Source organism: Dermacentor silvarum, chromosome 1 (genome assembly GCF_013339745.2).
Source record: "Dermacentor silvarum isolate Dsil-2018 chromosome 1, BIME_Dsil_1.4, whole genome shotgun sequence".
Classification (NCBI taxonomy): Eukaryota; Metazoa; Arthropoda; class Arachnida; order Ixodida; family Ixodidae; genus Dermacentor; species Dermacentor silvarum.
In genome coordinates this window covers 113,760,918-113,784,475 of record NC_051154.1, presented here as the reverse complement: position 1 = coordinate 113,784,475, position 23,558 = coordinate 113,760,918, and the positions used below count along the sequence as shown (strand labels likewise).

Genomic DNA, 23,558 nt, shown 5'->3' with positions numbered 1-23,558 from the left:
TTAGCCTTTTGGTGCAGTAGCATTACTGCTTCAGCTTCATTGCACTATTCTTCACATTCAGTTGGTGTCTCAGCTGCCTGATGGTTGCCTTGTGCCTCTGCATAGCGATGCTTTCTCTCGGTAGCTGCAGCCACCACATTCGCCGCCATTGTGCTTTCTTCTTGTGCGGCACATGGAGGCTAGCCAAGCTAGCACAGAACTAGAGTGGAGAGAGAATGTAACACCCTCTCTAGAGTGGCAAGGAGCAACTCTGGCAAAGACCTTGGCACACCATACCTGTGTTTCTGATGACAGACTCCTTTAGTGATACACCCATTAAACATCCATTATAAAGGCTGTTGCCATTGATATTGTATCCAGCGTATCACAAAGCACTGGTAGGACAACGACATTCATGGTCAATAGAAATGTTTAGTGCAAAAAAGGCGAGATGTAAAGTAGATAGCAGCATGATTCATAACAAAACTGATCTGCTGATCTGCATAACAACTGATAGCGATGAGCACAAAAGCAGTCGTGTTGCAACTAAGTGGTAGAATGCTCACTAGCGACGAATACAGCCGAAAACTGTGAGCCTGCCATTAACTTTGGATATTTACTAACCAGAAGTACCAAAGCACAACACCACCACACAATGTGTATCATGGTGACTGTGTGCCATCTCATCTGCAGCCATTTGAATTTCTTGCTTGTGTGTGACAGGCAAGCAATGAATTGATGGACAGCAATCCATGTCATATCGACAAATCTCACTGCTGGCTTCTTTGCTCACATAGAGTTCCCTCTACTTATGCACTAATTGCTGAATGAATTGGGTCAATCTCAAATGAGTTATTGCCATAACTTGCATATAGAAATTTGGCTATGCCAAACCAATTCAGAATATCTGTATCGTTCGCTGTAATAAGGTCCCGACTTCTACCACCTCAGCTGCAATGACAGATACACTTTTCTTTATTTGCTTAAAACTACCCATTTGGATCTTTTTTTTTTTTAGATTGCAGGATTAGAAAATATTACAGTGCTCACTGCTATAGCCTTCAAATTAAACGTTACAGAACACATTCATTCAGGTTTTCGTGGGCACTTTCAGCACTGCCGCCGTACTTTGTTACCACAACACTGAATACACTGCTACTTGATGCTAAAACCAATATCAGTACTCGGCGTGTGTGAACCACATTCTGCGTCACAAGGCATAGAACACCTCAATCTTGTAAGGACCACTGTACCAGCATATACACTCACGGTTTCCATGCTCTTTCTCATTCTTAAATTGCAGAAAAACTGTTGCAAAGACAATGATAACTGTTGACCTAATTGCTGGACTTTAAGATATTAATTACATTGACAACACCTCAATGTGAAGACCCCTACAGGATTAAGCTTTCCCAGTTTCAGTCGAAGTATGCACTAATAAAGCAATTACTGATTTACATAAATTATTTTTCTCAAACTGCGATTATTCAGACCCTCGCACAGTCCCTGCCAGCTTCCATGAAAAATTGGAACACACACATACCTTGATCGCCTACCATGTCTTTGCAGGCATCGAGCAGCCCTCGACAGGCTTCAGAGGCCATGCGTAGCTTGCCTTGGCGCTTTCCTGTACAATGTGCAAGGCTGTCATCAAAAATACTGGCCTCATCACAGTGCTCTCTTAGCATATTCTGATTATTATAGATGTGCATGGTGAAGCCACTCATCTATATAATGCAGAAGGGCAGAATGGGAACTGACCTCGCTTCCCCTTTGCTGTCATGCCTGCATAAGATGCAAAAGGCAGCACTACTAAGCCTGGGTAACGCTCGCGAAAAAAAGTTATCCAGGCAGCCGTAAGGGTATCCGGAACCAGATCTATTTTGTTAAGGATCAGCACAAGTCGTTTTCCGAGTTCTTGAGTTACATGTATGTAGAGAGCCGGTGGGAAGTGCACCACCTGCAAACAGCAAAATGAGAGCCCTTAAAAAAGATTTTAATACAGAAATTTTATGCCAGAGCAAAGCCTTAATACAGTAAAAGCTCGATGATACGAATCTCACAGGGTCACGGAAAATATTCGTATTAGCCGAAATTCGTATCATCGAAACACAATTAAAACTACTGTCGAATCTCGATAATTCGAACTCGAAGGGGCCCGAAAATTTGTTCGAATTAAAAGGATGTATTTTTGAAGTATTCGTGCACCATAGCACGATGCACGAACGGTGCGAGTCGTGAAATATCGCGGCGCGCAAGCGCATAGCAAGCGCGAAACTGCCCACGCCGGCTAACGGTCCCGGCTAACGGTCGCTTCCCGATAACGACAGAAAACGAAGCTTCAGGGAGCGAGCGGGCGGTGCCGGCACATGGGTGCGCGCGGAGACCGTCGAGGGTGAGGGCGGCAGGGAAGCGGATTTGGCCGCGTCAACTCCGCCGCTTCGGTGGCTCCCCTCGCCCTCCCTATCAACTCCCTCGTAGCTCTCTCACCTTCGACTCCGTGCGCACATCTCCGTGCGCGCCCGCCGCCGTGCTGGCGCCAGCTTATTTTAGCCGCCCCCTGAAGTTTTGTTTTCTGCCGTTATCGGGAAGCGAGCGTTTGCGGGCGTGGCAGTTTCGTTGGCCCGACTGTGCCTCCGCCGCAGCTTCCCTCTGCGCTGCTGCAGTAGCATGCAAGGTCAACATGTGACTAGAAAATAGAGGAGAAGGGTTCACTGCCATTTTATCCGCGTGGCTGAGACGTCGGCACTAGTGTGTGCTAGAATACGGTTGTCTAGAACACTCTAGTCGGCACGTACACGCTTGTTCCGGCACGATGCAGAGACGGCAACCTTGCAATTTGAGAGAGAAGGAAATTTCCGCCGCGGGTTTTTTTTTTCTTTTCCCCGTTCCTTCGCGCGCGGCATTGAGGGGTCTCTCCTGAGCTTTTGCTCTATGGCGGTGTCGGAGCAATGCCGGTCGGAGGCGCCGCCGCGTGATTTGGCGCGCTGCTAAGAGCATTGTCGGTGCGCGGTATGTTCGAAATAAGCGTGTTCGAATTCGCTTGCTTCGCGTTGACGTTGAACGAAAGCACGTTTTTCATGATAGTCTCGCTGTGCAACAATTGTGCTCAGTGTTGACGTTGCGAGGCCTAGTTCCTTAGCCAACTCCGTCCGCTTCCTCTTGGGATCCTCATCGACCTTTCGAAGAATGTCTAATTTCTCTTTAAAGGAGAGTGCTTTCCGCTTGCAAGACATAGCTTGCTGCGACTAGGCAAAATGGCGCAAACACGATGAACGCAGCCCGAAGCGCAGCAGCCACTCCATCTGACGGCTCGCAGAAAAGGAGGAAAAGTACAGTAAAACCTCGATAATTCGAACTCGGTTAATTCGAAATTTCGGTTAATTCGAAGAATTTGAGCGGTCCCGTCATTCTCTATGCAAATTTTACCGGATAATTTGAATGGCCCGCGCGGCTCTATTCGGATAATTCGAAGTTTCCGGCTAGTAGCAACGTGCGGCGGTTAGGTTAGGGCGCTCCGTACAGTCGCCAACCGATTTTCCGAGCTCGTGGGGACTGAAAAATAGTCCGGAAAACTCTGTTCGGCCGAAAAAAAAAAAAAAAGTCATTAGTGCGGCTTACAAAAAATCTTTAATAATGCCCTGCCTCAAACCACGCTTGGAGAGGATCGACTTGCTTGGATTTGCGCAGCAATGACGTCGGCTCCGTGTACAGTCGACACGAACGCCACCGCGTTGGCGATCTCCGCCAACGGAGTTCGCCATGGAGATCCAAGAAACGAGCTTCGCACCGCTTAGCTCTCGCGAAGGTACAGGAGGTAGCGCCGATCACGGAGACATGGGTCTCCGAGACACCTGCTCGGTGTACACGCCACGTTCAAAATAGCAACCGAAACTTGAGGGAAAAAAAAAAAAAAACACTGAATTAACACGCGTGGTGTCAGCGCGCACGAGCGAGCGAGCGCGGCCGCCGCAGCCAGCGAGCGAAAGTTCGTGCGGTCTATATCGCTTCAACGGAAACTGAGCGGCGAGAGCCAGAGCCGTCTGGAGATCGCGTTCAAGATACGGTGCACGCGAGAAACCGCTCCGGCGCCAAGTACCCAGTTGTTAGAAGAGTAGAAGTCGCCCCCCCCCCCCCCCCCCCTCCCTTACCCCCACGGCCTTTCGAACGAGGGAGGAAGTCGCGTTTACGCTCCGCCGTGCGTTCGCTCTCCATGAAAGCGCGCGTCCCCCGCGCGCTGTCACTCGCACATACGGCGGGCGCGCGGCGATGATTTTATCGCCTTTGGACTTTGTATGGATCCTCAGGGCGGCGACGCCGACGGCGAAAATACGCTTGAAGTGTCCAAATAATTGCTGTCGCAATAATAAAAAAAAAAAAAAAAAAATCCCACAATAAATGGTTACAACGATGGCATGGCCTCCGAGACTGGAGGATTGCGCGAGCTCTCTATTGATAACGCGCGTTCTAATCTTGGAGGCATACAGCGAGCCACTGGAATTCAAGCCAGTGCAAAATCCAACATGGCGGCCTCCAGGATTGGGTAGCGCGGCTAGGAAAGAGCGATTTAGTCCGCAAAATCGAACTTTGGGGTCTCAATTCGTCCGAAAAATTGGGTGCGAAAATGCATGAACTCAATGGGAACCCTGATGGTGCATTTTTGAAGTCCGGAATATCCAGCAAGTCCAAATTTTTGGAGTCAAGCACCACCACGCCCGCTTTCGCGGCAGTTATCGATTCCGTGAACATCGTCCGCAACTTTGTTGAGTGCAGTGCGGGTGATATTTGTATGCTACGTTTTTTTGAGCCAGCTGGAGAGCATGGCACTAGGGGCGGCGAACCAGCGCGCCAAGTAATCCCGCATCGGTGATTACTTTGAGTAATTTTTCTCGGACATGGAAAATAAAGGTGATTTCTTTTTGCGGCAAGTTCTTGCTTGTTTTCTTTTTTTTATGATTCATTTCGGTTAATTCGAAAATCCGCTTAATTCGAAGAATTTTCGCGGTCCGGTGACCTTCGAATTATCGAGGTTTTGCTGTACAAAAGCACCAAAAGCGCCACCGCTTCAAACTCTTCGCGCCCAGTCACGGAGTCCGCGCTGTCCGGCGCCGCGCCTCCGCACCAAAAGAGAAGGAGAGAAAGCGTGTGACTGCGCGCTCTTTCGTGGCCGTCGGTGGGGCGGCGTTTATTCGTATCAACCGACGCAGGCTGAAAATCGATTCGTAACAACCGTTCTCAAGCACATTGCAAAGTAATGGGGCTCGGCCGGGACCACAGAAAAATTCGTATCATCCGCAAATTCATATTAGCCGTGATCGTATCATCGAGCTTTTACTGTATATCATTTGCAAAGTGCAGTTAATTACAGTTAAAAACAGTTATTGAGGATTTGACTTTGATATCACTGAAATGTTGGTTTTGCAAAAAACATCTCGGCTATCAAAAATGTAATATTCAGTGTATGCAGGATCAACATGTACATTTTATTTCACAAATATTAATCCAAGGCTTTTTTTAATTTGGTGCATTTCATCACCGCTAGGGGTATATAACACCTCTATACATTATGCATTCTACCACCTTCCAATGATGCATTATTCTCAATCATCTCAGAGCCACTCAAGAAACTGATTACTAAGTTACTGAATGTAAAATCAAGCATTACATTTAGGGGAAAAAAGCAGTTGTATTGGTTTGGAAAGACATCAATGTCTTAATCTTCATCGCGGTGATCCTTGAACTTCTAGTCACCAAGAGCCCCTTTAGCACCTCACAGGACATTCTGAAACTGAACCGTAAAGGGATACTGACACGAAATCTGAAAATTTTACCAAAATGCTGAAAATTAATCCTCAGTGTGTGATTACACCAAAAAGAAGTAGTCACTTAGCTCATTTTTGAGCTGATTCCTTTATTTTTGGCGTTTTTGTGAGTGCGCGCCTCGCCGCAAGACCCGTGGGACTTGGAAGGCGTGACGTCACGACGCCCTTGTCGGATAGCCAGCCGGCCAGCCACGGTCATTTGAAGTGCGCCGACGCTGCCATCGCGAGCATGGATTCAAGTTCTGGTGCCTTCTACCAGCGATGAGTACACGTCTGAAGACGAGGACCATTCCAACTTGGCAAGAAATATTACCGCTTAAGGTTTCGCGTCAAGCGAAACCGTAACGCGTTGTCGCTTGACACACTTACGCTTCCGCGTCAAGCGACGAAGAAGAGCAGGCGGCCGTGGAAGTGCCGGTAAGGTTTTCGCGAACCGTAGCACGAAGATTTCGCTCTGCACCAGTAACTTGTGCAAGAATTATTTGTCATTTCCTCTGTAAACTTGCTTTTTCAAGATCGACACCCCGAAAACATTGCGACGGCTGTGGCCGACCTCAGCCGCGCGCATGCGGGTGGGTGTTATGACATCAAATTTCAGCTTCTGCCGGCGGCCACTTGGAGGCAAGGTGCAACAGAAAATCGCAAAAAAAAAAAAAAGATGTTTCTCGTCCTTTTTTTTTCAAAGCAGCTTGTTGTATTTGTCATTTTCAACAGTTAAACTTTTGTTCCGACACAAAAACCACCCGCCAACTTTTGTGTCCGTATCCCTTTAGGGGCCCCTAACCTGGCACTATCAGAAGTTTTGAAGACAAGGTCATCTTAGCTGACTTCCGATAGAGTTGACGTATATCTTGTAACCACTTCTAGACAAAAATGGTCGAATAGGCGACTTGTAGATGTCATATGAACATGAAAATTGTACTAAATGATACGTCGTCATGCAGAGAATACATAGCAATAGTCAGCAACGAAAGATATATTCAAAAATCAGTAATAAGCCATAAACAGGGTGGGATGCGAGTTTTTGTGTCACTGTCAGTCATTCTCTGCTGTGCCGCCGCAAAGTACCATCTAACTCAACTGCCACGCACTCCACGAGATGGCGTGGAGTGCCCGCGTTAGAGTGCCTCAATGCACAAGCGCTGCAGTGCACGGCGGTATGGAAGGCGTGTGCATCAAGGCACCATAGAGTTCTGGACGGAGGAAAGCTGGGTCGGAGAAGCACGTCTCAGTGCGCATGTGTGCTGTCGTCCCTGAGCACGTATGAACATGAAAGCGGCACTCCGGCCTTGAAACAGCCCTAGCACAGTGCCGTACCTCTTGTGTGAGGCGTTCGCAACGACAACATATTGCCACGTTGCAAAACAACTGCCGGTGCTGAAGAGAGGAAATGCAAGTGCACCGAGGCTGCGGATGCTCGATGGGCCAATGAGAGAGAGTTTCGACTTGTGCGGAGCTCCTCTCACCAAAGCATACAGCAGCGACGCAAAGAAGACGGCCAAAGCTTGCAAGGCCCGTCTAGCCCAAATGCGTGATTTGTATCGTGCCCACCAGGAGTGGCAGAACGTCAAGCAGAGTTTGGAGGCCCTTGAGCAGAACAATTGCCCAACACAGAAGCGTGGCTACCGAGACTTCTGAAGAATGCAACTAGTCTCCTACGTTGCAGGGCGGCCAAGGAGACCCACATGAAATACGATACGATCAAGATACAAAATAAGTGAATAATAAACATGAAAAAGAGACAGAATAGAGATATATAATCAACATTTAATCATCGAATCACTTGAACAACATGCATGTCGACTTTGTCTTCTTCAGCATCAACACTTGGTTGACCCTTTCTTTTGATTATACCGGTAGATGTAAGGTACTGCGCAGCAAGTACTCTCCCACCAAAATATTTAAAAGGAGTTGAGTAATAACAGATATAATATGGACAAGTGAAATTCTAATATTTAAACAATGCAAGCAATCCTCTCCCACATGATTTCTCTCTTACTGCCTCAAATAATGTCTACCAATCACATTCTTTCTCTTCTCTTTTGCCTGTCAGAGACCCAACGTGGTTGTTTAGAGGCTTCAGCATTACACTGCTAAGCACGAGGTCGCGGGATGAAATCCCGGCCGCGGCGGCCACATTTTGATGGGGGCGAAATGCAATAACGCCTGTATGCCGTGCATTGGGTGCATGTTAAGAACCTCAGGTGGTCAAAATTAATCCAAAGTCCCTCACTACAGCGTGCCTCATAATTTCGTGGTTTTGGCACATGAAATCCCAGAAATTATTATTATTACTGCCTGTTAGAGCTCAGAGATTACACCAGAAATTGTGTTATATGACCAGCCTCCAGTTTCTTGTTTTCTTTTCACTGTGTGGCACACAGGCGACAGCTAAATCCTTGCCATTCACGTTTGCACTGAAGCAGAAAAGGTGCGTGGAAGAAGGGTCCTAGCGAATGCATGAGTGGGAGAGTCAAGAAGCAAGCAAGTGGCACAAAATAGCAAAATAGGCACCTTTTATGGACCCTGTCTGGCTGTTTGTTAGTGCCCCCCCTTAATAACATAGCAGTGTGAATTTGTGATTTAATCCTTCAATACGTCAGATGGTGAGGAGAGTGGCTATGTGGAAAAATGTGCATGGCTTTGGAGAGCCATTCATAATGGTGTGATCTATGTACTGGGCTCCTTTGTTTGCCACATCCTATATATATTTATGTTCAATCCTAGTGAGAGTCCTTTAAGTATGCTCTTTCATATATATATATATATATATTGCATGAGAGCTTTCCCAGAGGAAATAAGAAATAGAGAAAGACAAAGTTCAAGGTTAGAGGACCATAAACACTAGAAAAATGTTTTCTCTGTAGCTGCCTACATTGAATTTTAAGCACTCCCAATGTCAGTAAGTAAGTTTTCACAGCCTGCTATCAATGTAAAAGTTGACTAGCAGCTCTTGTTTCAACTGAAGACTGTCAAATTGACTCCATCAATCCAACTGCTCTTGTTTTTGATTTTGACTAAATCGATGTAAGACAAGGCAGCGTCACACAAATATACATAGTCAAAACTGACTCGCCAGATGTATCATCTAGGTACACTTTCAACAGATGGTACCCAACAATAGTGCACCTCTCGAGTGGCGGATGTCCTTGATTGTTTTTGTTGAGGGCCCCAAGGGTCAAACTGCTTTATTAAATGTGGACACAAGTTGCCGAGCTAGCTCGAAGTGCCTGGCAGGGTGAGCTTTTTAGAGAAGCTCAATCAGTAGATGTTCAATCACATGAAAGGCCATGCACATTTTTGCTCCTGAGAATCATATTCAACACACCTGGAACAAATTTAGTGCAAAAGGAACTGGACACTCTCTTCTAATGGGCAAAAATAGAGCACATAAACCGTTTCTTACATAATATGCAGACCGCAATTGCCTTTCATGTTCAAAGAGTGATTGCTTCTTGCAGCAGCATCATAGCACCTACCTTCAGGGCCATGAAAACCTGCCACGAAATACAATAGCGTTCCACACAGTTTTACCCACAGTGTGGAGTGAGGGCACTCTGTTGAAATAGTACAATGCCAATGCATTTCACACCAAGTTTTGGGATGAATACTTTGAAACTCTTGCAGGGTCAAGGTTTCTAGCACTGACCGGCTTCCATGCCAAAATAGAAATATGTGTGCTAAAGTAAATATATTTAGAAAATTAGTAACTGCCACTTTTGATAATAGTGATCTACAAAAATTTTATATTAATCTCAAATCACCATATATTCTGGTCTATAAGTCGCACCTTTGTATAAGACACACCCCCCTCAAAACGGCAGTTTTTCAAAAAAAAAAGTCGCACCGGTGTATAAGATGCACCTGCTGTTCGTCTGTTCGTTTGGTAAGCGATTTAAAAAAATTACAGTGACGTTTCACTCTGTGAATGCGGGTCTTGCGCAAGCATATGGGTGCCATATATTTCCTATATAACTGTGATAGCAATGATATAGGCGCATTTTTGCCGTCGTGATTGCCGCGATGTTCCGTGGGAATCAAAATGATCATGGGAATCATTTTTGTGATGTCCCACTTTGTGGTGGGTCTATGTAAATTAAGCATCAAACTAACATTAAAAAAATGACCCACCTTGAACTATGACATCCACAACCACGCCTGACTACACAGCATGATAGTAACATCATCATATATTTATCATATATATATATATATATCCCTAAGAATATATAATCCCTAAGAATTGCCTACATATATATATATATATATATATATATATATATATATATGTAGGCAATTCTTAGGGAGCCACACTTGTGTAAAAACAAATTTGGAGCATCTCTTACAGGGTGTCGGATATCAGCGACTAGCAGCACAATTTCAGACATCTCCAGGACTCGCCAAAGCTGGCGCCAGGTCTCCAAGTTGAGCTCGAAATAGCTCAGCTCTCTATCAGCAAATGAGTTCTCAATTTTGTCCAGGTACTCCTGCACGAAGTTATGAACAAAATGCATTTAGGCCCTTGTTCTTAAGAACAGTCTGTAAGAGACAAAAATAAACATAATACTCACTCGAAAATACTGGGCCTCTCTGGCCTCTAAGGCTTCTTTACTCATAGAACGATTCCATGGTGGTCGCTTAGGCATGTCCAATGCAGAACCAGGTAGGAAGAACTGCTCCGGGCTCACTTCCAAGGCTGACTACACACACATACACACACACAAACACACAAAGAGAGAGATCAGTACAGCTGCTTAGACATAAAAACTTCTAAAGATTGGGGGGGGGGGGGGGGGGGACAATCACTAGAGAGAAATATCAGAAAAAAATTAACAGGAAAAAAAAATGCCCCAAGAAGCTTCATTCTACCACGACAGCTATAGCACAGCATGTGCCAAAGGAGCTACCTATGATTGACAACACCTCTCTGAAATTCTCCAATCCTGCCTCTAGATGAGTTAAGGGAGATTCTTTGTCCAGCAGGATTACAATACTGCATTTTAGATTGGTCTTTTACCTTTGTTTCGCTGTGTACATTTCCATTAACACAACCATTGCCTGTTTTTAGGTTGCAACACCTACTGCCTGAACAATGCACACTACAGAACAAGCAAAAGTTAGGTTAAAACACAAGAACAAGAAATTGACACAACAAATGGCTGCAATCTGAATCTTTGTTGGAGAGACTGCTCTCCTATAGACCACCACAAGCATGATACTGCAGTGCCACAGCAATAACCTTAGGAGTGACAATGCATTACAATGATTACAGGATATATGCGAGCTGTATGATGATGGCCAGTGTTGAGTTTTTGCAGACCTTCTGTTAGATCCAGCAGGTTTTAGCCTTGTTTAAAAACAAAGTTTCACTTTTAGTGAAAACCAGATTTTCTTACAAATTTTTAATGTTGTTAGCAGGTACTTCTATCTTCCAAAAGGTTGACCCCAAGCACAGTACACAGCATCCCAACTGCCTGTGCTGGACAGAAAAGGTCCAAGAAAGCCTAATTGAAGGTTGCACTGTGATATATTATTCAAATCGTCTATAGTGCTGACATCAATGCAGTGCCATATAAGTAGTCAACTCCAATAAACTCAGAGTGGTAAGGTAGTAGGCATGCAGTCCGCAGTAGAAAAACTAACTTTTAAGACTGGGGAGAGCAAGGAACAAAACAATGGTTTTTTTATGCTGTAACTATTATGCACTTGCACTTAGTTCCGTTTAATAAAACCTCAAAGCTTGGTAGGAGATGGAGAGTTACACAGTGGACTATACTGGGACTCTTCAAAACACTTTTGGATACTGTAGTTAATGTTGAGGTGTGCATCAACAAACCATTTGCAAAAATGATGCTGCACACAAGCAAGAAATGCTGTTTTCCAACAAAACTGAACCGCTCTCAACCACAGACTAGTAGAACAAAGTGCTGTTCCCAACATCCCATTTAACAGCTTTGCCTTTACCAACCCCCCCCCCCCCCCTCTCCCACCCCAGAGTGGAGGGGTGTCCGGGATTTGGCAGTGGTAAAGGCTATTGAATGGCAACAACACATTCCCTCTCGGTGAGAAGAACACGTTGACCAAGTAATTCTTGAAAAGCCTTCATTATGAGAGAGGTTTTTGTTTGAGGAAAAGAAAGGAGGTTGGGTGATGTGCAGCACAGTAACTGTCTCTCAAAGAGGACACCTCAACCACACTGCACTGGTGAGTGGGGACAGAAAGAGGGGAGTGAGCGGCAGCACCAGCAGAAGCGTCATGGGCACAGAAAGGAGATAGGGCTAGAGATGCTTAGCAAGGCCGGCACATCAGCGAAGGTGAGCAACGCACAGAGATGCACCCTGTGGGTGAACTTGCAGCCCGAGGGATACAGGATATGTTCCACCGTTCGTTATCACGCTTTCTCCCTGGAAGCACTGCATTTATAGGGACAAATGTAGTCTGTGGGCAAGAGATTTCTGGTTGCAAAACAGCCACGTAGGGCAGTTGACTTAGAAAATTTTACAAATGGTCCATTGAAAAAGAAATTTTTGACCTATCTGTAAGCCTGACATTTCATTGCTCTGGAGAAAAGAATATTTTCCCTTTTTTTCTTTTTTTTTTGTTCAGAGCCTCAAGAATGTAGGATAGAATTTAGGCTGAATTTTTGCTCATACATCTCTTCTGTATTTCAATTCACAAAGTAGGAAAAATATTTCAATAGCTACTTCACTTTTATCACACACAATGCCTCAAATCAGAATTTTACAGGTCTCAGTTGCCTTTCTAGCATTTGCTGTTTCCCTAAGGTTTGTTCACTATACTCTCCCCTATATTCCTTGGCCATCTTTTTTAACAGATTTGCAAAAATATTTAGTAGATTCTAGCAGGTTTTTAATGGTGCTTTAGCAGTGCTTTTTCAAGAAAAAAAAAATGGCAACAGGACTGACAACAACAAGAGAATTCTCATACTCAACTGTCGTGGCAAAACAGTACTACATGCGACATTATGTATTATTGTTTACTTTTAGATAAGTAAATGTTAACAAACTAGACAGCTAAAACCAATTAAGATTGGGTCCTTAGTGCTTGGTGACGAAATACATGCACTTGCAATGCTCATGATGTCCAAAGCTCTTGACATTCTAGAGCCAATATCCCTGTGAACCTACCTAAGATGATACAAAGTCTATATATAATTTTGTATAATGCCATAAAGCAGTCTCACTACAACCACTATTCGTTGCAGGCAATACAATGTGGCTGAACTGACCCAATCTGAAAGTCGCCACCTGAATTACAGACCACTTCTAGGTTGGAGGAATATGTAATGTTCGACGGTACTTATGCTATTGATCAGGAGAGGAGACACAATCTCTTCAACGCTATTCACTGCATGCTTAGAAGTATTCAAGCTCTTAGACTGGGAAGGCTTAGAAGTGAGGATCAACGGCGAATATCTCAGCAACTTTTGGTTTGCAGATGACATTGTCCTATTCAGCAACAATAAAGTCGAATTGCAACAAATTATTTAGGATATTAGCAGAGAAAGTGTAAGACTAGGGTTGAAGATAAATATGCAAAAGACAAAAATAATGTTCAATAGCCTGGCAAGGGAACAAGAATTCAGTATCGCCAGTCAGCCTCTAGAGTCTGTAAAGGAGTATGTTTACCTAGGTCAATTACTCACAGGGGACCCCGATCATCGGAAGGAAATTTACAGAAGAATAAAAATGGGTTGGAGTGCATACGGCAGGCATTACTAAATCCTGATTGGGAGCTTACGACTGTCGTTGAAAATAAATAAGTACAATCATTGCATTCTACCGGTGCTAACATATGGAGCAGAAATTTGGAGGTTAACAAAGAAGCTCGAGAACAAGTTAAGGACCGCACAAAGAGCAATGGAACGAAAAATGTTGGGCCTAACATTAAGAGACAGGAAGAGAGCGGTGTGGATCAGAGAGCAAACGGGGATAGCAGATATTCTAATTGACATTAAGAAAAAAAAAATGGAGCTGGGCAGGCCATGTAATGCATAGGATGGATAACCGGTGGACCATTGGACACAACCGGTGGACAGAATGGATACCAAGTGAAGGGAAGCACAGTCGAGGACGGCAGAAAACTAGGTGGGTGATGAAGTTAGGAAATTTGCAGGCACAAGTTGGAATCAGCTAGCGCAAGACAGGGGTAATTGGAGATTGCAGGAAGAGGCCTTCGTCCTGCAGTGGACATAAATAAAATATAGGCTGAGGCTGCTGCTGCTGATGATGCTACTGTTAACAGCCACTTAACCATAGCAGCAAGAACTCCATGTCCACATGCGTTTGAATGAAGTGTGCTTTGTGATGAATTATAAGAACCCCTCTGAATACTTACAAGCAACAACCTTCTTGGTTGCATCTAACACCAGCACATAGCAGACTTTTTCTTACACATACATGAGGGTTCACATATGAGTGTCAGCCTATCACAAGGCTTTTACAGAACATTCAGTTATTGATACCATACACCACACAGATGCAACTCACTACAAAAGCCCTAACTTGCATTTATACAACAAATGTTTTACCACTTCAACAAAGAGGCATGGCACTGACCTGCAATATACATTTAATCTGAAAGTTCCTAGGAGCTGTGATTTATGGTCCCTGATGGTTCCTCTCCCTAAAGCCAGTGATGGAAGTGCCATTTTAACCCTGCAAGCAGCAACACCGATAACAAGACGAAACACATTTTTGTAGCCTGATAACAGTAAGTGCAATGTTATTAGGTTATGTCATTCATAAAGTAGCCTATTTAAAGGGCCCCTCACCAGGTTTAGACATTGCAAACAGACAAGCGCGGTGCATAGATCATGCACTGACTGACGATTGCATCTGCAAAGTATCAAACCACTTTCATAATACGAAAGGAGATCAAATTTCAAATGAAAGCCTGTGTGCCCTTCCTCTCGAGGGAGCCTTGCTTCCTGCCAGAGAATCAAGGGCACACACATAGACGGTTCTACATGACATGTACTGCCTGCAACGTCGCCAATTATGGCACACGACTTTGGTAAGTAATCCAATGCAGAATTCACAATACTGTCACTTGAAATGTGTTATGCTACGAAAAACAAAAAGAAAAACAAATTATGCAAATCCCATGCACTGTGGCAATGTTATGTGAATGCAATGTTATGTGAAGAATTTTGCTGGTAGCTGGCAATATTCAGCATCATTTGGGGTTCCACAAAACGTTACCAGGTGGACCAATGTGTTTGTGTAAGGTGAGCAGTTAGATGTGTGATGCGAGCATGTGATGACAGAAGCAAGATGACAATCGTATGATGGCAACAGCGTGATTGCTACACAAGTTTACGACATGCAATTTTTTGGGTTCTAAATAGCCGTAGGTACTGGATGGGCGCAGGCAAGAGAAACATGGCTTGTGACGTCATCTGCAACTAAGTGTTATACAATTGTATGCACCTACGTCCATCATGTAGTCTATGTTAAAACGACAATAAAACCTGTTTGACCTGGGCCGATCATGAAGGCGGTACACTGTCGCAGAGCTTCTACAGAGTTAGCTCCTATGAGGAAAGGAATGGGGGCCAATTATAAACGCAGGACAGTCTAACAATGGCGACTCAAAGTGCTAGCTGCCATGAGGGAAGAATGCGAGATAATGGCATATGACACACGTGCTACATGTCTCAAAGGGCTAGTTGGCTTTGGCACAAGAGAAGCATGCATGCGATTGTGGCCTAATGGTTAGAGCATCAAGCTGCTGTGCTGGGAAACAAATGTTTGATTCCACCATCAGACACTTGAATTTCTTTTTTATTGAAGAGGCCTGAAACAAGGCGAGACAGGGACCTACCTACCTACTCAGCACAATGTTCCTGGGAAAAGAATGCTTCGAATTAAAGAAAAGAACATGACATGGTCCCTTGGCTCTGGTATAACATGGTTATTCTTCAGACCTAGATGTGTTGTATAAATGTTAATGCAACAGCGAATTCTTCAGTGTTAAGGATGCTTGGCTGTTGCATTGGTGATGTAACTTTATATGTTACTTTTATGTTAGTGATGTCTTAACTCGTTTGTATGTTATTTTACAAGCAACTTGTGTTCTGCAGTGTGCTTAAAAGATTGTTTTGTATGTAGTTATGAAATCTCTGTTTTACAAACTGCTTTTGTAACTTGCAAATTCTGCTATTTCTGCTGCTCCAACGAGGTAAGGCCTAGTCAGGATGTTTAAGCCCTCCTTTTGCCTTACCTCGCGGGTAAACCTTGTACCTGTTATGCCCGAATAAAACAAACAAAAAACAAACAAAGTCCGTCAAGGCTTCTAACTAGGAGCGGCCAGGAGTGAGCGCGCGCTGGTAAGTGTGCGTGTGGTCTGACCTTAACTTTCGCGTAGTTTGAGGCTATTGAGTGTTCAAAACTAGTCAAAATTAGCAAGACACAGATTAGCAGGGTGGCCAAAGTTGAATTCCTACGCGGACAGCCGCAGCCGAGCGTGAGCAGATGATAGCCAGCTTCTTCGAGAAGTATGCAATTATTATCGTAATTCGAAAGCAGATTTTTGCTTAGGTACTTCAGCCTGTTTATTAAACTGCATCAATAAATATACACAGCAATAGTAGGGAGAAGCGCACTGATCCAAACACTCTTCCTAACTGATGTCACCTATTCGCCAATAGCAGCCGCGTATGGGAATCTGCTATATTACGAAATACAGAATCCAGAAAAGAGTGAGGAGCCGGCTTCTGTTGAAAAGAGCGTTTGAGAGAAAAGTGACATCTCACTCCGCTTGTGAGCTCCACGCGCCACGTACCACTGCAAAATTTGGCTGAGATGTTTACAGCAGTGTATGCTACCCGCAGACTGTTTTTTCACAAAGCCCAAGGGTTGGTTCAGGACCCCTTTAAAGGGGCCCTACAACACTTTTGGAACTCGGTAGATAGGTTTGTTTCGTCAGTAGACAGTACTGTCATGAACATCTGTGCCTAATTATTATTGTATACATGCAGCCGATCACACACCCTGCCCAAAATCTTCGCACTCAGCAGTCGGACCAAAGACGGAGGCAAACTGGCAAAGGCAACAAAACGACGCCTATAGAAGTGGCTATGGCTCTGCAAACACACAATGCAGAGAGAAACTCAGTCAGTGACAACGGCACATCAATTAATACTGCGTGCAGGATTGAACAACCAGCCAAGAAAAACACCACCAAAGCAAGCACGCTGCGACTTGTCAGGACGCACCAAACCGACCCAAGTGGCCCAGAAGCAGACGAACACCTAACGAGCCGCTCGGGAATGAACATTCGCTTGGCTCGGATTTCGCCTTCACACAGACCGCCACAACAGGACATCAGTGAACACGGACCAGACAGACAAACCACTACAATAAGTAAAGTGAACTTAGACATCGTAACAAGCGCTGAAGGACGGGAACACAAAGAAGAGACAAGTAGACTGGACGGGCGCTAGACATCATTATTTGATGTGTTCATTATTTCAGTGTTCATTATTTTGTAGACACCAAAAGGGAACAATAAGAGCTTTTACTGTGGCGCTTCAAGCGACTGCCATGTTTCAAAAGGGAAAGGGACATTCCTTTACTGACTTTACCAATGTGCCTATACTACAGCCTATGAAATTGGATCATATGACAAGAGGGTTGTATCGCGTGATCGCATGAGAAATCTGCTAGAGGTCAGATGATGCAAATGCTTGGCACAAAGAGTACGGCGGGCAGCACAGTTTGGAGTGCAGTTTGAACAATGAAAAGGAGGAGGAAGCTGCACGGGCATGGCAGCAGCATTTCATTGCTGATAACTCTGTTCTTAGAAGAAACATTCAAAAACCCTTTGTTCAATAAAGTTCATTAGGAGATGACCATTAACAGTAGACATATCATGCACCTTTCTTAAAAGGTGTTGCAGGGACCCTTTAACAAAGCAATTTTAAAGGTCCACAAGGCTACTGTTATGCTTCTTGGCCTCCTCTGATTTATGACAAAAATAATTAACACATTGCCTAAGTAATCTGCTTAGCCTTATTCCCTCTTTAAATGCTACAGATAAGTTCTCTCTCATGTATGTATTAATTTCATAATGATGTGTGCCACATTTTAACACAAGCATGCATCTACAGACAAAGATTACATTCTGCCTCATGATGCCATAAGACTGCAACTACTCCTCACTTATTATAACCTTGTGGCAACTGAAGACTCCCATTTTTCAAGCTTTATGTATATGCTTGGGCCATGACTTACAAGTCGGAAATAGTACCAGGAAACCAGAAAGAATATTGTATTAAAATGAAACCAGTTTAAAATATGCTTTTGAATTGAACACTGGTCGAGCAAATGTCAGGAGTGATGGAATCTGAATCACCAGTTCTTACCTCATCTAGAGGAGTGTATGGCTCCCGTGCTCTTCTCTTGCGCTTTTCGAGTTCCTGTGGAGTCTCTCTACGAAACTGCAGGCAGTAACGAAACACCCTGGAAAAGAAAAGTAACAATTTAGGTGCTGCTACTGCCGAAGTATTCAAAGCCAAGCACAATGGTACATGCATGTTAAAGGTACACTAAAGAGAAAAATGATTTCACCTGTATTTGTAAATAACCCTTCTACAATACCAAAAACATCATTTTTACCGCGAGAAGATGGTAAGCCAGAAAAGAAGCAAAAAAGAAAAACGGGTGGCGCCGCCGCCTTGAAGTTCCCGCACCAGCCCACCAGTGACGTCAGGAATTTTGATGGCGTCTGCTGGGTCCTCGTTAATTCTTTATGGGTAAAAATTAACCACAATGTGTTCTAAAGGAGCCAAGGATTGAAGTGGCAAGTTTCAAGAACTTCCACCAAGCCCAACGCTGTCCAAGTAGGAGAAATACTTCGAAATCCATGACGTCACACTGACGTAGTGGCTTTGTGGTTTCGGCACGAAATTCAAAAAATTAAACTTCGACCTTCATTTCCTTTTCTCATAAGCAACCTATTATCGCGAAATTAACGACAATAGAGTTATCAAATAATACTTCATCAGTCTAAACCACGGAGTAAGATAAACAGGAGCGCCAATTCCACCGCCGCGCAACGCATTCGCTCGGAACAAACCGTGCAACACGGACGCCGGGGGTCTAGCTCATTCCTTTGCTCTCTCCCTCCGCTCCTCTTCACGCTTTCACACATGCTTTCTCCTTCCCTTCTGCTGCCAGCCGACTATTCTTGTCGCGTAGCGCCATCTGCCGAGGCGCGTGGAAATCACTCAACAGCCTGCTTCCATGTGCGCATGTGCTGGAGTGGCAGAGGCCAGCGGCACGGGCAGTGCGGCACGCATACAGCCTGTCGTCTGCTAGAAACGTGGGCCCTCAGCTATGGTACCTCAGCCGTCTCTATTCGACAGCAATGAAACAGAAAAAAATACATGCATACAGATAATAAAAGCACAAATAAACATATTGTACCACTTTTTCTGCACATATGCGAAACATTTTTACATGTCTTTAAAGGAAACAGGCAATAAATAATGCTGCACAAAAAGACACCACAAGTACTTGTTTTTCACGCCTGAACGTATGCGAGGGCGTGAAGGTTCGCAATTTTCGTGTTCCACGCTTTGTTTATACCATGTCTGCAGAATATTTATGCCTGACAGAAAAAGGAACCCTTGATGCTTGTGCGTGAGGAGACTGAGCAACAGGACAGTGTTTTGTTCCCGGCTGTAAATCTGGGTATGGCAAAGGACGCGAGAAGTTATTGCTCTTAGCGGCGCCATCTCCAGCTACTGCACCAGTGGCAACAAAATATTCCTGAAAGTAAGCGAGCGCTTAAAGCAATGGACAAAATATGTGTCCGACACTTCGAGAAGCACCTTATTTTTTATAGGTACTTCAGCGAGCACAAAGGCAATGTCCTACTAGGACGTAAAGAAAGTGCCTCGACTTCGAAACAGAGCTGTTCCTTCAATTTTTTAGGGAAGCCTGGCGCAGTTTAATGATGCTGAATGCCAGGAGGAACTAGACACCAATGCGGAAGGATGGGAGGAGCTAAATTTGCCTACAACTACACACAGTGCAGGCGCCTCTACTCGTCCGGAGACATGCCGTAATGTAAATTCACAGCCTTGCCTTCGAGAAGATTCCCCCAGTTATGGACACACATAACCTGAGCTTCCCTCGTGAAATTCATAAGCAGGAAACACTGGCAGGAATTCCGCATTATTATGTTTTAATGAGAATGCGGCAATTCTGCTCACAAGAGAACCGGGCGACACGAAAAGCATCGCAAGAAAAAATGAAGCAAGCAAAGCATCTTATCACTTGATGCGTGCTCAGATAAAGAGATAAAAAACATCACCTTTGCATTAAAAGCTTCGTTTCGCTGTCGTCTGTAACTGGTTGAGACAGCACGAACTGCCGTTATATCTCCTTCCCCTTTTCCTAGTTTTTCTTTCAGTCTCAGTTTCCGTAATTAGTTTATTTTTGGTTCCTGTGCCTTGCATAGTTCCATGTAGCCCACTTCACAAATGCCCTGCATTTAGCCTGTATAAAATAAATGAAATAAAATGATACATGACTTGTTTCTCCTGCTAACGTCACTCCGTGAACCGCAAGAGCTATGCATGCTACAGGCGTCGGGGTATGCGCGGAGCAGACGACAAAACGGATTGGCTAGCAGGTGCCGTTGCTATAGCAACGACAGAGAAACCCAAGCATTAATTTTTTTTTTTGGCTTGGCCCGCCTGCGCCGCTCTCTGCTCCTTCAGTTGGGACCACCTGACCCCTCCACAGTATTTCTTCATCCGTAGCACCATCTGGCGAACACGCTGTGAAGCAGGAACTGGCGTTGCAGAATGTGTCCCTTCCAGACAAGCGGAGTCGGCACTCCTCTTATCTTACTCCGTGGTCTAAACTTATTTATTGTTTTCCTTTGTGTCCCTTTAATAAAATGAAAGCAATAAAGAAATCATATGCCTACCTAGTAGTAAATTTTCTTTAACCACAGCAACCATGAAAAAAACATTATTGCCCTAGTAACTTGCAAACTGGAATTTAGAAGTCTAGTTTACGCCTGTGTGCAAAAATACTGCACTACTATATGACAGATCAGCTTACAGCGACTGTAGCACGAAGCTACAAAGTAAACTAGAAGCTGAAAAGGTGTTGGTACAGGGTTCAATCCCGGAATGAGGACAAAATTTTTTTATTTTCTTGACCTGCGAAGCTTTCTTTCCGAGAAACCTGCATGGGTTTTCTTTGTAGCTTCGTGCTACAGTTGGGTGAATGACAATTTTCCCTTTCAAGAGCCTTCTTCTAAATTGCAAGCTTCCGCAAAACTCATTTACCATATTCAGTGTCCCTGTGCTTCGACTTGTCGATTAATTCGCCCTCGTGCTGTGATCAGCTAGCCTCTGGTAAGCTCAGATGGAAGAGAGCCCCGGAAACGTGCTGGTCCCAGGTTCGATCGCCAACCAGGTCGAATTTTTCTTAACTGCAAAGCTTTCTTTCTAGGCAACTCGTATGGGCTTCCTTTATAGCGTCATGCTACAGTCGGGTGGATGACAATTTTCCCTTTCCTGAACCTTCCTCCCCCTTGCGGGGTTTTGCAGCACTGATTTGCCATATTCAGAGTCCCCGTGCTTCAAGTTTTTGATTAATTCGCTCTTGTGCTTCAATCCGCTAGCCTTCTGGTTAGCTCAGATGGTAGAGTGATCGCCCCGACAAGGCAGTCCTGCATTCAATCCCTGGGCCAGGACGAATTTTTCTTCAACTGCAAAACTTTGAGAAACCCATATATGGATGTGTTTTGTAGCTTTGTGCTACAGTCGGGTGGATGACAATTTTCCCTTTCACAAGTTACAGTTCCTGGCACCATCTGCTACTGACTCGGTCAAGGGTGAAGTGTACAGATGTATGAAGCAACATGCATATCCAACAGCGTCAGAGCTTGATAATGATACTTCTCACGTTGAATGAGTCCCTTTTAACAGTGCATTATTTGCTGTTCTGAGAAGTAGTAGGCGCCAATTTTCTTGTAGAAAGGTGCAGAGAGTGCACAATTTAATGACGTGACTGTGTTGAAAGTTATGACTATGTTACTACTACACTGCTTTAAGCGCACATCAGTAACGTTTAGCTTAATGCCTTATGTTTACTTTTATACGGGTGTCACACGACACACTTTTGATCGCGATCAAGCCCGATCCGGATCGAATTTCTCGGTCGTGATTGGCTCCTTTTCGCAAGCTGCGCGGGGGAATCAATCGCAGCCGTGTGGTCGTGTGACACCGGTATTATACTGAGTTGCATGCACATTAGCGAACATTTTCGTCCAAGTGGTTCTCGAAAGCTACTAGAAAAATTACGACATGCAAGCCTGTTTATTTTGCCGGCCACAGGTCAGCCTGTCTCTTGCATGTCATTTTAGAGCACACAAAAAGAAAAAAAGGAAAAAAGAGAAAAACAACAACTTCGAGAGGTCAGTTGGCTTCAAAATTCCATTGGTGCAATCGGGAATGCGAGACAAAAACAAAAGTATGCACGTACCGGCTGGATCGCTGCCCAAGATCTCCTTCGGCATTAATGCGTATCACTTCACCCAAAGAACGCTTTTCTTCTTGCACTGCAGCAACTTGTGCTGCAGGCTGCGGCTTTGGGGCTCCGCCACCCTCATGCTCTGAAATAGATAACGTACAGTACGTGCTCAACGAAAACCCCGCATACCTGCAGTTTACATGGCTTGCATTACCTAGCTTCTTCCGTTCACGTTTTTGCTGCAGTTGGATCTTTTTTTGCTTCGCGCTGAAAGGCACCTTCCTGGATCCCTGGGGCATGCTTGAGCACGGGTGACTTGCGCGTGCTTTCAATGCTAACCGCGCCTCACCGGCCTCACTGTCAGTATGTCAGCGTCGAACAGATCGGTCAAAATAAAAAAGCGATGTGTACTTGACAAAATTATGACTGCAGCAAGTAAGTTACAGGGGCTTTAAAAAGAAAATAAATGGCGCAATATGTAGCCCTTCCTAGCACAAACCTCAACGGTTTTGTTTATTATGGAAGAAAGTACGCATGGAGAATGCGAGTGTGAGCCACGGAAAAGAATAAAAGAGAAACAAGAACCAGACCATTTTATTTAAGATGACAAATACATTTAAAGTAATAATAATATTAAATATGACAATGATTTAAAATTTATACTAAAACTGCTAAAGCTTCGCTTAACTGGTGAATCGAAAGTCAAAAGGAGAGAAAATTTTGCGCTGCCGCCATGGCTTGCTCGTGGTCGTGAATTGATGCGGAAGTATTATATTTTGAGTATGCTTTGTAACGCACTTCTTTTCTGTCGACAGTTTGGGATCAGCCTGAAGACTTCCCCAACCTGTACTTCTTCTTCAAAGCAGGCGACAAAACACGCTTCATGTCCAGCCATCTTGATAAGGACTCAGGAGTATAGGAACGCCTGTTCCATAGAGTAATATTGTGAGAAACTGTTGTGCCTTTTTCTTTCTTTCTTTCTTTCTTTCTTTCTTTTTTTTTTTTTTTTTTTTGCTTTGGATCAATCCCTGCATGTTTTTTTTTTTTTTTTTTTTTTATATAACTGTTGTACGCATGAAACGGATTTAAAGTTTCGTTTATGTTCATATGCAACTGTGTTGACGTGATCGACAGTTTGCAGTTTTGCAGTATACAGAACATTTACTTTGCCTTAGACAAGAGTGATTCGCTGGCGCACATTTACTTGCTGTCTTGATTAGATTTGTCGAAATCAAAA

The 23,558-nt window shown here is 44.3% G+C and overlaps 1 protein-coding gene across 1 annotated transcript in view; it reads right to left on the bottom strand.

Annotated features, from left to right (window-relative positions):
* LOC119435413 (guanine nucleotide-binding protein-like 1) overlaps positions 1-22,866 on the bottom strand; it is a 59,829-nt gene extending 36,963 nt beyond the window's left edge. Inside the window, exons 1-7 of the mRNA XM_037702284.2 lie at positions 22,536-22,866; positions 22,334-22,463; positions 18,190-18,286; positions 10,373-10,501; positions 10,148-10,288; positions 1,741-1,939; positions 1,523-1,606 (exon numbers count right to left, since the gene is read on the bottom strand). Of these exons, the coding sequence (XP_037558212.1) occupies positions 1,523-1,606; positions 1,741-1,939; positions 10,148-10,288; positions 10,373-10,501; positions 18,190-18,286; positions 22,334-22,463; positions 22,536-22,620 (865 nt within the window). The 5' untranslated portion in view covers positions 22,621-22,866. The remainder of the gene's footprint in view (positions 1-1,522; positions 1,607-1,740; positions 1,940-10,147; positions 10,289-10,372; positions 10,502-18,189; positions 18,287-22,333; positions 22,464-22,535) is intronic.
* Positions 22,867-23,558: the final 692 nt, after the last annotated feature.